At 37.0% G+C, this 15490-nt stretch overlaps 2 protein-coding genes across 2 annotated transcripts in view; one reads left to right on the forward strand and one right to left on the reverse strand.

The window, feature by feature from the left end:
- SP8 (Sp8 transcription factor) overlaps window positions 1-15490 on the forward strand; it is a 203312-nt gene that overhangs the window by 111983 nt on the left and 75839 nt on the right. The gene's annotated exons all lie outside the window — the stretch shown is intronic.
- ABCB5 (ATP binding cassette subfamily B member 5) overlaps window positions 1-15490 on the reverse strand; it is a 145530-nt gene that overhangs the window by 82026 nt on the left and 48014 nt on the right. The window contains exon 14 of the mRNA XM_002818171.3: window positions 14861-15031. Coding sequence (XP_002818217.3) covers window positions 14861-15031 — 171 coding nt within the window. The remainder of the gene's footprint in view (window positions 1-14860; window positions 15032-15490) is intronic.

Consider the following 15490-nt stretch of genomic DNA (forward strand, 5'->3'; position numbering starts at 1 on the left):
TTTCAGTTTAAGTTTTACAGTTTCTTATATTGATATCTTTAACCTATTTTGAGTTGATTTTCGTGTATGGTGTAGATAAAAGTCCAGTTTTCATTCTTTTGCATGTGGACATCCAATTTTCCCAACATCATTTGTTGAATAGACCATCCTTTCCCCATTGTGTACTCTTTGCACCCTTGTCAAAGGTCAGTTGATCATATATGCATACATTTATTTCTGGGCTTTCTATTCTGTCTCATTGGCCTCTGTGTTTATTTTTAGGCAAGCGCTATACTGTTTTAGTTACTATGACTGTGTAATGTATTTTGAAATCAGGAAGTGTGATGCCTTCAGCTTCGTTTTTCTTCTCAAGATTGATTTGGATATTTGATGTCTTTTGTGGTTTCTTATTAATTTTAGGATGAGTTCTTTATTTCTGTAAAACATGCCATTGGGATTTTGATCAAGATTATACTATATCTGTAGATTGCTTTGGGTAGTATTGACATTTAACAATATCAAGTCTTCCAGTTCAAGATCATGGGATGTATTTTATTTGTGTCTTCTCTAATTTTTTCATCAATGGTTATAGTTTTCAGTGTACAAGTATTTAAGCTTCTTAAGTTTATTTCTAAGTATTTTATTCTTTTGATACTGTTGCAGATGGGATGTTTTCTTAATTATTTTTTCAGATGATTTGTTGTTAACAGAAATGCAACTAATTTTTGTATGTTGATTTTGTATCCTGCAACCTTACTGAATTCACTTATTAGTTCTAACTGTGTGTGTGTGTGTGTGTGTGTAATCTTTAGAGTTTTCAAATTTTAAGATCATATAATCTGCCAACTTTTTTTTCTTATTTGACACTTCTTTTTTCTTTTTCTTGCCTAATTGCCCTGGCTAAGAATTTCAGGACTTTGTTGAATGCAAGTGGTAAGAGGTACTATAGGTGTTTTTATTTGTTTGTATACCATGAGGCTTACATAAAAACCTTATACTTGTGACAGTCTATTTTAGGCTGATAGCAACTTAACTTCAATTATTACATATACAGGAACAAACATAAAGATGACAGATTTCTCCTCAGGAAAAAATGCAAGAAAGGAGACAGTGAGCAACATCTTTAAGGTATTGAAAGAAAAAAACCCTATAACTTTCAGGCTAAAACTGTATATCAAGGAAATAAATTTTTCAAAACTAAAGGTGAAACAAAGACATATGACAGCTGAAATTATTCATCAGTAGTGGAACTGTGCTACATTAAAGGTTTCAGGTAAAAGAAATCGATGGAAATATGGATATACCCAAAAGAATGAAGAACACTGGAAATTATAACTCCATGGTGCCTGGAGAAAAATGTAATTTTTTCTTATTACCTATTTAAATTTTTTAAAAAACTAATGATTAATTTTAAGAGTTACAACATGGCATGGAGTTTATAACATATGTAGAAGTAAGATGTCTAATCGCAATAGCTTAAAGGCCAAAAAGGGAGAAATGGAAGTATGCTAATGCATGCTTTTATACTACACATGAAATGATATAATATCACTTGAAGGTAGATTGTCTTAAGTTAAATGTGTACACTATAAACTCTAAAGCCATCACTGAAATATCAAACAGTTATATAAATAAGCTCACAAAAGAGATAAAACAAAATCATAAAAAGTACTCACTTAATCCAAATGAAGACAGAAAATGAGTAAAGCAGAAACCAAGAATCGATGGAAAAAAGAAAACAAATAGCAAGGTGACTGATTTAATTCAATAATATTACTATCAATCATCAGATTAAATGTAAATGGTCTAAACACTCCAATTAAAAGTCAGAGATTTTCAGTTTGAATACAAAAGCAAGACCCAACTACATGTCATCTGTCAGTAACACATTTTAAATATAAAGAAACAATGAGGTTAAGACTAAAAGGATTAAAAAACTCATACCATGCTAACACAGAGTAAAAGAAAAATGGAGTGGCTATGTTAATATTAGATAAAGCAGATTAAAGTGAAAAGGATATAACCAAAGTAAATAAGTTTATTCCTAATGAATAAGGGCTCAATTCATCAAGAGAACATAACAATCCTAAATATTTATGTGCATAATAACACAGCTCTAAAATACATGACACCAAAATATGTACAATTACAAGAATAAATCAAAAAGTTACAATAATAGTTGAAGAATTAAATACCCTTCTCTCAGTAACTGGTAGAACAAGTAGACCATAAGGACGAGGAAGAGTTGAATAATACTATCAACGAACTCAACACAATTGACATTTATAGAACACTTCATCCAACAATAGCAAAATGCACATTATTTTCAAGTGTACACAAAACATTTACTAAGAGAGACCATAATCTGTGCCATAAAACAACTCTTAATAAACTTACTGGTATTCAAGTCATACATGAATATTCCCTGACCGTAATGCAATTAAATTAGAAATCAATACAGAAAAAATATCTGGAAAATACTCCAATACTGAAACCAAATAAAATTTTTCAAGTAAATGACTTCGTATGTAACTTAAGAAACAAGAAAAAGAAGGGCAAGTTAAACTCAAAAGAAAAAGAAAAAACAGAAGAAACAAAATAAAAATCAAAGCAGAAACCAATTAAATACAAAAGAGAAGGATAAACTCAAAGACAGACAAATACATCAATATGACGCAATGGAGTCAACAGTCTGGAAAACAACTCACACATATATGAACAACTGATTTTTTACAAAGGTGCAAAGAAAAATCAGTGTAGAAAAGACAATTTTTTCAACAAATTGTACAGGACCAACTGGAAGTCTATATGCAAAACAAACAAACAAAAGGAACCTTAAACTGTACCTTATATCACATATAATAATAAACTCAAAATGTAAAAAACTACAACTATAATACCTTCAGAAGAAAACAGAGGAAAGTCTTTGTGACCTTAAATTTGGCAAATATTTCTTTCTTTCTTTTAAAATTTTATTTTACTTTAAGTTCCTGGATACATGTTCAGAACGAGCAGGTTTGTTACATAGATAAATGTGTGCCATGGTGGTTTGCTGCACCTATCAACCTGTCACGTGGGTATTAAGCCCCACACTCATTAGCTATTTGTCCTGATGCTCTCCCTCCCCTCATCCTGCCGACAGGCCCCAGTGTGTGTTGTTCAAAGATTTCTTAAATATGACACCAAAACCTTGATTTGTAAAAGAAAAAAAAAACCTAGTAAATTAAACATCAAAATTAAAAATTCCTGGCCTTTGGAAGACATACTTAAGACAATAGAAAGCCAAGCCCTAGAATCAGGAGAAATATTTTCTAATCTTATATCTGATAAAATACTTGTATCCAGAAATATAAAGAATTCTCAAAACCCAGTAATAAGAAAACAAACAACTCAATATAAAATGGGCTAAAGATTTGAACAGACACTTTAACAAAGAAAAAAATATGGATGGTTAATAAGCACATAAAAATGCTTAACATCATCAGTCATCAGGATAATGCAAATTAAAATGACAATGGGATACTACTACACATTTCTTCAGATGGCTGAAATTAAAATAAATGACCATATGAAGTGTGGGCAAGTTGTGGAGTAGCTGGAATTTTAATATATTTCTTGTAGAAATGTAAAAGACAAACAGTTTGGCACTTAACTAAAAAGTAAAAAGTATACCTACCATAAAATACAGCTATTTAAATCCCAGGTATTTACTCAAGAGAAATAAAAGCACATGTCTATACAAAGACTTGCATATGAATGTTTAGAACAGCTTTATCTGTAATATCCCAAAACTGAAAACAAACCTAATAATTCAAATGAGCATCCATACCAATTAGTTTAAATTGTGGCATAGTCATAAATAGAATATCATTTATCAATAAAAAGAAACAAACTATTGATGCATTCTACAACATGGATGAGTCTCAAAATAATTATGCTGAATGAAAGAAGCCAGGCCTAACAGAATACATATGATATTGCTCCCTTTATATAAAGTTCTAGAAAATACAAACTAATCTCTAGTGACAGTAAGCAAATCAGTGGTTGCCAAGGATCACGGGAGGAAGGCTGGAGAGGGTCACGGTGAAGTGGTTACAAAAGTCATGTGAAAAATATGGCTGACTATCTTGATTTTGGTGTACATATGTGCCAACATTTTTCCAATCATATGTTTTAATATGTACAGTTTCTTATATATCAATGAAACCTCAAAAAACTGTTAAAAACAAAAATCAAAGTCAAACAAAAGAAGCAAATATATTCAGCAGCCCAGTTGGCCATTATAAAGTTCTGCAGGAATCCTGAATAAGACTGATACATTTTAATGAATGCCCTGCAAAAATAATGACAAAGTGGATTGGGGACAACTGTGATACAGAGTTGTAGACAGGAAGGTTTATTTTTCTTAACTTCATCAAGATCTGATAATGGACACATAATAATATTTTTAACTGGAAATTACGTATCAGCATATGTAAGTTTCTATGGGTCATTTTTATGGTATAACCTACTCTGCAGTAGAAGAGAGTTATACTAAGCACTAACATGCTTAGTGCTTTCTTTATTTTCTGATATTGTCAAGTTTATGAATATTTTATTAAACTAATGAGTGACTGATACGTGGGGAACAGGTTTTTATTGCTTGCTTCTTGCTTTTCTTTTTTTCTTTTTTTTTCAGACAGAATTTTGCTCTTGTTGCCCAGGCTGGAGTGCAATGGCGCCATCTCGGCTCACTGCAACCTCCACCTCCTGGGTTCAAGCGATTCTCCTGCCTTAGCCTCCCGAGTAGCTGGGATTACAGGCATGTGCCACCATGCCTGGCTAATTTTGTATTTTTAGTAGAGACGGGGTTTCTCCATGTTGGTCAGGCTGGTCTCAAACTCCTGACCTCTGGTGATCCGCCCACGTTGGCCTCCCAAACTGCTGGGATTACAAGCCTGAGCCACCACACCCGGCCCGCTTGCTTCTTGTTTTTCTCAGTCTCCCATTTACTTTGGTGTGGTAATTCTAAGCCTCGCTTGTACAGCACACCCTTATGAATGGTATAACAAAATTGGTTAAAAATGTGAGTAGTTTTTTTTAAGTAAACAGTGAGTTCCTACTCACTGCCTTCCAGAAGGTTGCCTCAGTTGGATTTGGGGCTCATCGTTGACACGTGCTCCATGGTGTAGTGCTGTTAACATCAACCTTTTTTCTTCTTATTTTTTTAAGAACAGTTTTAGACTTACAGAAAAATTGCAAAGATAGTGCAGGAAGCTTCCATGTACCCTGCACACAATATCCCCCAGTTCTAACATCTTACATTTCTGTGATGCATTTGCCACAACTACTGAACCTCACTATTGACACATCATTATCTAAACTCCATATTTTATTCAGATTTCTCTAATTTTCAACTCACTTTCTTTTTTTGTTCTAGGATCCCCACCCCTGAATATCCCAATACATTTTGTCATCATGTTGCCTTAGGCTCCTCTTGGCTGTTACAGTGTCTCAGATTGTCCTTGTTTTTGATAAACTTGATAGTTTTAAAGAACACTGGTTAGATGTTTTGTAGAATATCTCAATTTGGGTTCGTCTGATTTGTCTTCCTTTTTACAGGTAAGATATTCAGCCTATGCTGATACCACTCCTCTCTTTCACACTTCAAGTTTGAATTCTATTCTGGGTCTTGGAGACCTGGGGCTTGCCTACAGCCCTTTAAAAGAGAGTCCAAGAACGCTGTTGTTGGGTTGGTATGCATTAGAAACCTGACAACCACGAAGGCAAAAACATTCAGGCACCTAGCCTACTGGCTCATATTTATTTAATAAATCTCCAATTTATTCTGTTTCCTCAAAGTTACGAATGTTATTTTCCAAAAGCAAACAGATCTCAAATCTTATTCATGAAGCCACATGATGTGACCCATTAGCTCAATGATTTCACAATACTATCCAACATTTCTCAAATTAATGTGTATGGAATTTAAGTAGAAAATATAAAAGAAAGCGTTAACACGTAACAGTCTAAGGAGAATTTGAGAGGACAGAATATAAAGTCAAACAATTAAAAGGTTGCAATTAGAAAAGGTCTGAGAATTCCATGTATCCTTCTGTTCACAGAATCGAATCACGAGGTTTCCTGACACAGGTTTATATTGTTAGAGACCTTCTTTTCTTCACAGGGGATTCACTTCACAGGTGTTTTAATATATATCTCTTCTCATATTTATTTACTTATCAAGCATTACATCTGTGTCATCTTTACTTTGCCAGGCTCCTGGCCTAAACTATAAACATTTGATTAAGGTAGATATTATGTTACAATTTAATTTATTATAGCATGAATTTGTATCTGAGTGCATCAAATAAATCCCAGAAATATCTAATAGCTTAAAAGGAAAAAAACTATGCCTCAAAGGTCCATAAAATGGACCCACATGTACTGTACATATTCAAGGTACTATCAAGTGTACTAGAAAAATACATCTCTACTAGATCATCGATGTGGCCTAAAACTGATATACTCCTCATAGTGAAAACAACAAGAAATTCAACAGTAATTGCTTCAGACTTAAAATATAGAAGAGATTTTGGCAGCCAAAGCCTGCTAAAAAACTGATCAGGAAAATTTGAGCTGATGCTGTCTTTTAGCCAGAATTAGTGTAAAGATTAGGGAGATAGTGCAATTCATTCCACAGTGGTTCCAGATACCTCAAAGTAGATAGTGTGGTAGATTATCAATACGTCTTTGTTGTATTATTTTTTCTAGAAAGTACAATATTGAAAGAATTTCCTAGTAGCTCCTCTCCTACTTCACAGATTACACAAAGCTAAAAGCCAAACAGTTAGGTATTTGACCAAACAAAGGTCACTAGGAAGACAGGTCTCTACTTGACACTTTGCTGACATTTTTCAGATTACTTTACAATTCCATGCACAGCCATACATCACCAGGTCATTATCTTGGACTTTGAAAAAGAGGGTGCTTTAAAACATCCCTCCCAGAATTGCTAGGCAGAGACACGGACCTGAGGAGATCAGCTAGATTCTCACCAGTGATGGTTATGGGACTTGCCATAACCATAGAGGGCAGCAGGAAAAGAAAGGAAAATAATACAAAGCCTTGAGCATTTGAGAGGGTCCATTACCAGGCATAATACACTTTCTGGAGAAGCGTGTCAGCACAGAGAGTTCTAGTATCCTGGGGGCAAGTGTGGCATAGAAAACCTAGGAGAACACAAGTTCCCACTCACTGCCTTCCAGAAGGTTGCCTCAGTTGGATTTGGGGCTCATCGGTGACATGTGCTCCATGATGTAGTGCTGTTATCGTCAACCTTTTTTTGTTTGTTTTTTTTGTTTGTTTGTTTTTTGAGACGGAGTTTCACTCTTGTTGCCCAGGCTGGAGTGCAATGGCGTGATCTCGGCTCACCACAACCTCCACCTCCTGGGTTCAAGCGATTCTCATGCCACAGCCGCTCGAGTAGCTGGGATTGCAGGCATGTGCCACCACGCCTGGCTAATTTTTGTATTTTTAATAGAGACGGGGTTTCTCCATGTTGGTCAGGCTGGTCTCAAACTCCCGACCTTAGGTGATCTGCCTGTCTCTGCCTTCCAAAGTTCTGGGATTGCAGGCATGAGCCACCATGCCTGGCCCAGCTTTTTTTTTTTTTTTTTTAAACTGCAAAATCCTTTCAACAAATAAAAGCTCATCTGGAAGCTTATATATCTATATCTATATGTATCTATGTATCTATGTATTATGTATCTATGTATCTATGTATCTATGTATCTATCTATCTATCTATCTATCTATCTATCTATCATCTATCTATCTATCTATCTATCCATCTCTATCTCATCCAGATAAATGGATCGCTGCATTGCTTGAATTGGCAGGGGAGTTGGGGGTACATCCCTACCTGTTTGTCCACCTCACCTCCCCACCTCTGTCACTCTTTGAGAGGCTCCTTGGAGACCCTAGTACCCTAGTACTCCAAGAATACAGTCTGAGAACTTCTCACTACTCTTCAGTGTCTTTTCTTTTAGGTTATCAAATTTTAGCTGGTCATCTTTTATAATAAGGACACCATGGTAGTTGAAAGGGAAACACAGGCCTTTTGTTTCTTGACTACCTGACTGTGATGTTGAAAGCCAATTGGCTTAGTGTTCTTCCGGGTTGACATGGGTTCCAGGGCTCAGGAATGTGGGGTTACTGTCAGACCACCTCACTGGTCCGAGAATGCTTTCTTTTTTGTCAAGGAGGATGACAAATAGCAAAATATCAGGAACTTAGAAGTCGCTTTTAATGGGTGACTCACCTGCTCCTTGCCCCCTCTTTCCAGCTTGCAGAAATCTACTCATGTGAATGCATGAATGCTTGGGTTCAGACCCTTTAGAAAAGAAACACTTTCAAAATCTAAACTCTGTTAAAATGAACCCACGTGTACTACCTAATTAGGAACGTGAAATAATAACATAATAATGGTAAAATGTTTCTTTTTATGGCCTGGAATCTCTTCATTGTCACTTCTAAATAAGTTAACATGGAAGTTAAGAATTAGAGATAACATAAAATTATTTATCATCATTTAATACCTTTTCTCTTCATTGAACTTTTTAAAAATCATTTTATTATTTTATTTACAGACAAGGTCTTGCTATGTTGCCCAGCTGGTATTGAGCTCCTGGTCTCACATGATTCTCCCACCGTAGCCTCCCAAGTAGCTGGGATTACAGTGTGAACCACCACACCCAGCTTTACTTAACTTTATTAACAAGCTAATCATTTAAGTATTTGTGGAGAAATTTACAATAAAAAATAAATGATGAAGTAAATGGTGGGTAAGAAGAGAAAATGCTGCAATAATTAGTTTATTTTTTTTCCATAAGGGCATAATACCTTACCTATTTTTATTCTTGATAAATAATACATTGAGATCACTTATTTGATAGCACTTAGGAAAATCAGTATCTTCTATAGGCATTTTCCTTATTTTGGGAGGAGGGAAAGGCTTAGGAATAATTTTTATTTACAAAAATCACCAAGATGCTTATCCATATCATGGAAAAATATTTTATTATATCTTAGAAGACCTTTTACTATATTCTTTAAAAAACCTTGGAATGTCCTGCTAAGTAACAGTGACCTAAATTTATAAAAGAGAATTCTACTAGTTATTTATACAATAGTATAAAAATAAACAACTTACGGGAACAAAAGTGGGTTTAACCCACATGAGAGCTTCAATTTGGAGTATGGTTTGAATTTCTTTCCCAAGAAGACAGTGTGAGTGTGGTTTTCGAAAAAAGGCTAGTTGTGTTTTGTTTTTAAAATTGTGGAAAAATATGCATAATACAGAGTTTACCATTATAGCTATTTTAAAGGGTAGGATCCTTCTGACTCTGAGAGGCCAAATTCCTCTTTGTCACTATTCTTTTATTTATTAATTTTTCTTCACTGTTCTTTTGTACTCAGGCTTAGATTACTATTCTCTCTCTCTCTCTCTCTCTCTCTCTCTTTTTTCGGTAAAAAAAAATTGCCTGGCTGGCCACAGTGGCTCATGCCTGTAAACCCAGCACTTTGGGAGGCCGAGGCGGGTGGATCATTTGAGGTCAGGAGTTCGAGACCAGCCTGACCAACATGGTGAAACCCCATTTCTACCAAAAATATAAAAATTAGCCGGGTGTGATGGTGTGTGCCTGTAATCCCAGCTACTCTGGAGGATGAGGCAGGAGAATCGCTTGAACCTGAGAGGTGGAGGTTGCAGTGAGCTGAGATCGTGCCACTGCACTCCAGCCTGGGTGACAGATCAAGATTCCATCTCAAAAAAAAAAAAAAAAAAAAAAAGCCTAACATAAAATTTACAATCTTAACCACATTGTTGTGCGACTGTCACCACTACCCATCTCCAGAACTTTTTCATCATCTCATATTCAAATTGTATACCCATTAAACACTAACTCCCCACTTTCCCGTCCCCCAAGCCCCTAGTAACCACTCTTCTACTTTCTGTCTCTGAATTTGACTATTGTATGTATCTCATATGAGCAGATTTAAGCAATATGGATCCTTTTTTGTCAGTTTTATTTCACTTAGGATAATTCTTCAAGGTTTATTCATGTTTTAGCATCATCAGAATTTCCTTTTAAAGACTGGTAGTATTCCATTTTATGTATATGCCACAGTTTCTTTATCCATTTATCTGTAAACAGACATTTGGATTGTTTTCACCTTTTGGCTACTGCAGATGATGCTACTATGAACACTAGTATACCAATATCTCTTTGAGACCCTGCTTTCAATTATTTTGGGCATATACTCCGAAGTGAAATTTCTGGATCAGATGATAATTCTATGTTTATTAAAAGGTTTGAAGCCTGATCTGGAATCGGTTTTAGCTCTACCTCCTGGCAGTGTAATCTTGAAGCAGTATAGCCTGGTGGTTACAAGAATGAGGCAGAAGGATGAGTGGTCCAGGTTCTGGCTTCACTGTGCCTACCTATTACTTAACCTCCCTGTGCTTCAGTGTATTTTACAGCTCAACTGTAAAACAGGAGAATAAATGTCTTAATCCTATATGGGTCTTGTGAGGATTAGCTGTTATCATCCATTTGTTCCTATGTTACATCTAAAATAAGGACCCACAAATGGTTTTAGGGGTCTTTGACTCCCTCAAGAGTACATGTAAGTCTTTTTGTATAAGTGAATTTGTATACTTTTCTAAAGAGTTATGGTGGTTTATTTTTCCCTTTCTCAATCAGATTCTCAAAGGGGCCCTGATCTATCAAAGGAGAAGAACCATTATCCTAAAAGAAGTTAGTGGCTTAGAATTTAACATCAAGCTCTACAAATGTGAGCTTGATTAAGCAGGTTTATAAAATATCCAATCACGTTTTTCGCGTGAGGTAGTCTGTGTGTTACCTTTGATTTTCTGTCTAAATTTCAGCCAAGGAAATTCCCTTGGAGAAATTCCCTGTCTGTTCCCAACTATTATAGTGTTGCTATAAATGATTTTTCAAAATTCCAAATACAGAGTGAGATATTTAATTGATACAGACATTCAAGATGTGTGTGCATTAGTGTGTGTGTGTGTTTGTGTGTAAAATTTACTCTGACCTAACTTTGACTTTGGATAATCACTTCTTAGAACTTAATTTAATCAAGCGGCCCACAGCTTAATGTAATATACCAATTTCCTTATTGTCCAGTCCTCTAAGTAGTATAAATACAACGTAAGAGGTCTCGGAGGAAGACCAACAGGGCGCATCATAGGGAGAAAGTACAGTGATGGTTAAGACGTGCCCATGAGGGCTGCACAAAGCAACCCTGTATTTTCAAAGAATAATACTGTGATGATAACTCTTCCTTCATAATTACCAAAGAGGTTCTCCATTGATGTGGTGTGGCTGAAACTCCCTTAATAATAATTATGCCTTAGATTTGCATATCACTTTTAACATTTCAAAGAGCTTTCACAGGCTCTATCACAGAATCAGTATGGGTTTCCTTGGCTTCCCCAGGGGCCTGCAGGTGAGCACCTGCTATGTCTCCTACTAGTGGGGCAGCTTGGAAACCTGCTGCATTGGCACACCAGGTCAAAACAAGTAGCAGAGTGAAACTCACACCCTATGGCATGAACCTTTATTCACTGACGCTAGAAATTCTTCTTGAACATTAGTGAAACAAAACTAGTTTGTAGTTATTCTAAATCGAGGAGTTCAGAAAAGAACATTTCAGGTCTCGCTGGGCGTGGTGGCTCACGCCTGTAATCCCAGCACTTTGGGAGGCCAAGGCAGGCAGATCACGAGGTCAGGAGTTTGAGACCAGCCTGACCAACATGGTGAAACCCTGTCTCTACTAAAAATACAAAATTAGCTGGGCATGGTGGTGCGTGCCTGTAATCCCAGCCACTCAGGAGCCTGAGGCAGGATAACTGCTTGAACCTAGGAGGCGGAGGTTGCAGTGAGCCAAGATCACGCCACTGCACTCCAGCCTGGGTGACAGAGTGAGACTCGGTCTCAAAAAAAAAAAAAAAAAAAAAAAAAAAAAAAAGAAAGCAAAAAAGAATATTTCTGGTCTTAGAAGTATCCTGGATCACACTCATCGAAGTCCATCCAACAATATCTGTTGGCTGTCTATTAAGGGCCAGCATTGTTCTAGAGGTGGGGATGCTGCAGTTAATCACTCAAAGCCTTCACCACCAGAGAGTTTACTTTCAAGTGGGGAAAGAGAGACAATAGCAAAATAAACAAACATATGCGTTGTGTGTTAGCTGATGAAAAGTGTGAGGGTGTGTTTAAGAAGCAGGCATTGTTGGGGAGAATGGTAGGAAGGGAAGTTCCAGAAGGAGCTTGGAGCCCAGTTCCATAGAGCCTTGTGCTTACTGTAAGGAATTTGGCTTTTACTTAGAGTGAGGTGGGGAGCTGGATGATTTGAAGTAGAAGTATGATGTCACCAGACTTTCATTTGAATAGCAACACTTGGCTGCTGTGTTGAGAACAGATGGAAGAGGGCATGGGCTGATGCAGAGTTAGCTACTGCAATAGTCCAAGTGAGGATAAGTGTGTTAGTGCCTTCATGTTGCTGTTTAGTTAAAATTCACCCCTGCCCTAAGAAACTGCTGACTTGATTTTTTAATACCATTGATTAGTTTCACAGGTTCTAGAACTTTGTATAAGTGGAAGATAAATGAGTAATGGAGAGGAGGGGATGGAAGGGATATGTGAGGGCAGGTTGTGGAGCGAAGTGGATATAGATTCTGTCGCCAGGGAGGAGGGATACATTTCATTACGTCTTCTTTTGTTGGTTAGTGGCTTGCGGGATATTTTGAGCAGCAGAAAACTGTTAACTGTGTGGGTTAGGCTGTATCATGTAACAGAGTCTGGGGCCTCTTAGACAGCTGATCAGGAACGAGACCTGCTGGATGTCCTACCTTTCTTACCTAGGGCCCCCTCCAAGGGCTTGGTTCCATAACTGCAATCTATGGTGGTGAGAGGAGAGGGCTCTCATGGTGCTACAGCTTCCATCACCTTGCCTGTATTTGAACTTTCCCCTTCTCCATAAGCCGTTTTCCAATAAACCGAAGAGTATACGATTAATCTAGTTTACTATGCTATTTTTCATCCTATTGGTTACCCTTTACCCTCACCCAGCAAACCATACATAAAGCAGTTTCACACCTATTTCTACATTGATTTAATCTCTTTCTCCTTTAAACAGCTGAAAAACAGGGACAGTAATTGAATTTTTGAAATAAGTTAAATTCCCCCATAATTCTGCCACATAGCTGTTATTATTTTCATATCCTGCCTTCATTTTTTTCACAGTTGCTATTTTGTGTAATTTTGAAATCAGTTTAAAAACATTCTGCATTCTTCTTTTTTCACTTTCGATAGATGTTTCATACTAACCAATAAGAAGAACATTTATTAGTTTATCATGTCACCAAGCAACTGTTTATTTTAAAAGTCTGAACTAGTTTTGATTACCTAAAGTGATTACCAGTGGATGAAAAGACTACGGGCACAACATCGAACCTTCTAAACAATCGGAGAGCCTATTACAATACATTTTTTAAAATCTTATATAAATGGCCAGGCGCAGAGACTCACACCTGTAATCCCAGCACTTTGGGAGGCCAAGGTGGGCAGATCACCTGAGGTCAGGAGTTTGAGACCAGCCTGGTCAACATGGCAAAACCTTGTCTCTACTAAAAATACAAAAATTAGCCGGGCGTGGTGGTGCACACCTGTAATCCCAGCTACTCAGGAGGCTGAGGCAGGAGAATCACTTGAACCCAGTGGGCAGAGGTTGCACTCAAGCATGGATGACAGAGTGAGGCTTGAATATAGTCTAAATACAGATCCCTGTCCTAGTTACTAAGTATAAAATATGAATAAAGCATTAGTCCTGTCTTTGTATTTTCTGTACCATGATGAACCAAATTGCCAAAGTGTCCACAGTAAACAAAAATTATTTATCACACAAGCATCATGTGGCATTGTTATCATGGGAGGGAAACAGGCGTTCAAACTTGCACAATCTGATTTGCTACTAAATAATAGTAACTAAGAGATTTTTCAAGAAGCAGTGGACATTTAGCCTGCCAGTATCCATTTCTGGTTCCATAAAGTCAGCATTTTAAAAAAAGAAGCCTGCGATTTTCTTAGAGAAAAAAACCACTTAACTCATTTCCAAGCAAATGCAAAGTAAAATGTGCCATTAAGCCTTGTAAGGGGTCTGAAGGCTCTGGTTTATAAGGGAGTCAGGCCATCGAGAAAAGTGTTCAATAGTTTTTCATACCGCCACTGCCAACTCCCCTCCTAGATGCTGTGCAATTTGGTGCAGGGCCACAACTGCATGTGGCCTTGAGGTATGTGCAGTAGCTCACAGTCAGCAGGAGGTCAGGGTGAGGTTTGAGGGGCCAGAGCTGTTGAAGGGTGCTGGTTCAAGGTCAGCGATTCTCCACTTGAGGTGAAATTAGATCAAAATGAGTACCTGGGGGTATCCTAAAGAAGAAAAGTGGTCAGAGAAGAGAATCCCACAGGTGTATGTAGAAGAAGCAAAGGGTGGGCATGGTTATCATAGTGATGATAGTGGTGGGCCACTCTAGGGAGGTGGAAAGTTCAAACCACTTGGAATGGAGGTATAGACTGGATGACTGCTTGTGTATCAGCCTCGTATATATTTTTACAACAACCAACCACAGCATCTCCTTCTCTCCTCTAAACCACTTCCTATAGCCATCACATAAGTTCTCATGTGGATTAACATCCTGCCTTCATACCTTAAAGGGGGCTCTGAACTTGAGTCATCTACTACAGATCTATACTTTCTCGTACTTAAAAACAATAATGAACCAGGAGTATGGAAATAAGAAACGTTTCTGCTCACTTACCTTCTCCAGTGCAGCTTGAACAGCTGACTCACTTTCTGAATCCAGGGCAGACGTAGCCTCATCTAAAATCAGAATCTTGGGGTTTCGAACTAAGGCACGAGCAATTGCGATCCTCTGTTTCTGCCCTCCACTCATTTGAGCTCCTTTTTCCCCTACCAATGTATTAAATTTCTAATGAAAAATAGGGAAGAAGCACAGAAACAGAAGGCAGCGTGATCAAATGGTTAGAACAGGAAATGACAATCCCAGTTGTGTTTTAATATCAGTTTAATTAGTACTTCAGCCTCTGGATGCTTACGTCTTTTGATTTGTTCTTTGTGAAAACAACTGCTGTAAAAAAAAAAGAGCCCAAAGAAGAGAGGACATAAGAAAAATTTGGCTAGGACTAAAATAAATTAGACCGCATTATAATCTAATGTATTTAGAAAAATTAATAATAATTTAAACTAATGTCCAAATCTCTCTTAGATATTTTTAGAATGCTTTGAAATCTTTAAAAGAACCACTGTAATACAAATACCTATTTTCTGCAGTGTTTATTAGCAATTTGGTATGTTACCCACAATTGCCTTCCTGGATACTCTGAAAATCAGCATGAAAAAAAATTACTACCAAAACAAACTTTCCCCT

Source organism: Pongo abelii, chromosome 6 (assembly GCF_028885655.2).
Source record: "Pongo abelii isolate AG06213 chromosome 6, NHGRI_mPonAbe1-v2.0_pri, whole genome shotgun sequence".
Taxonomy (NCBI): domain Eukaryota; kingdom Metazoa; phylum Chordata; class Mammalia; order Primates; family Hominidae; genus Pongo; species Pongo abelii.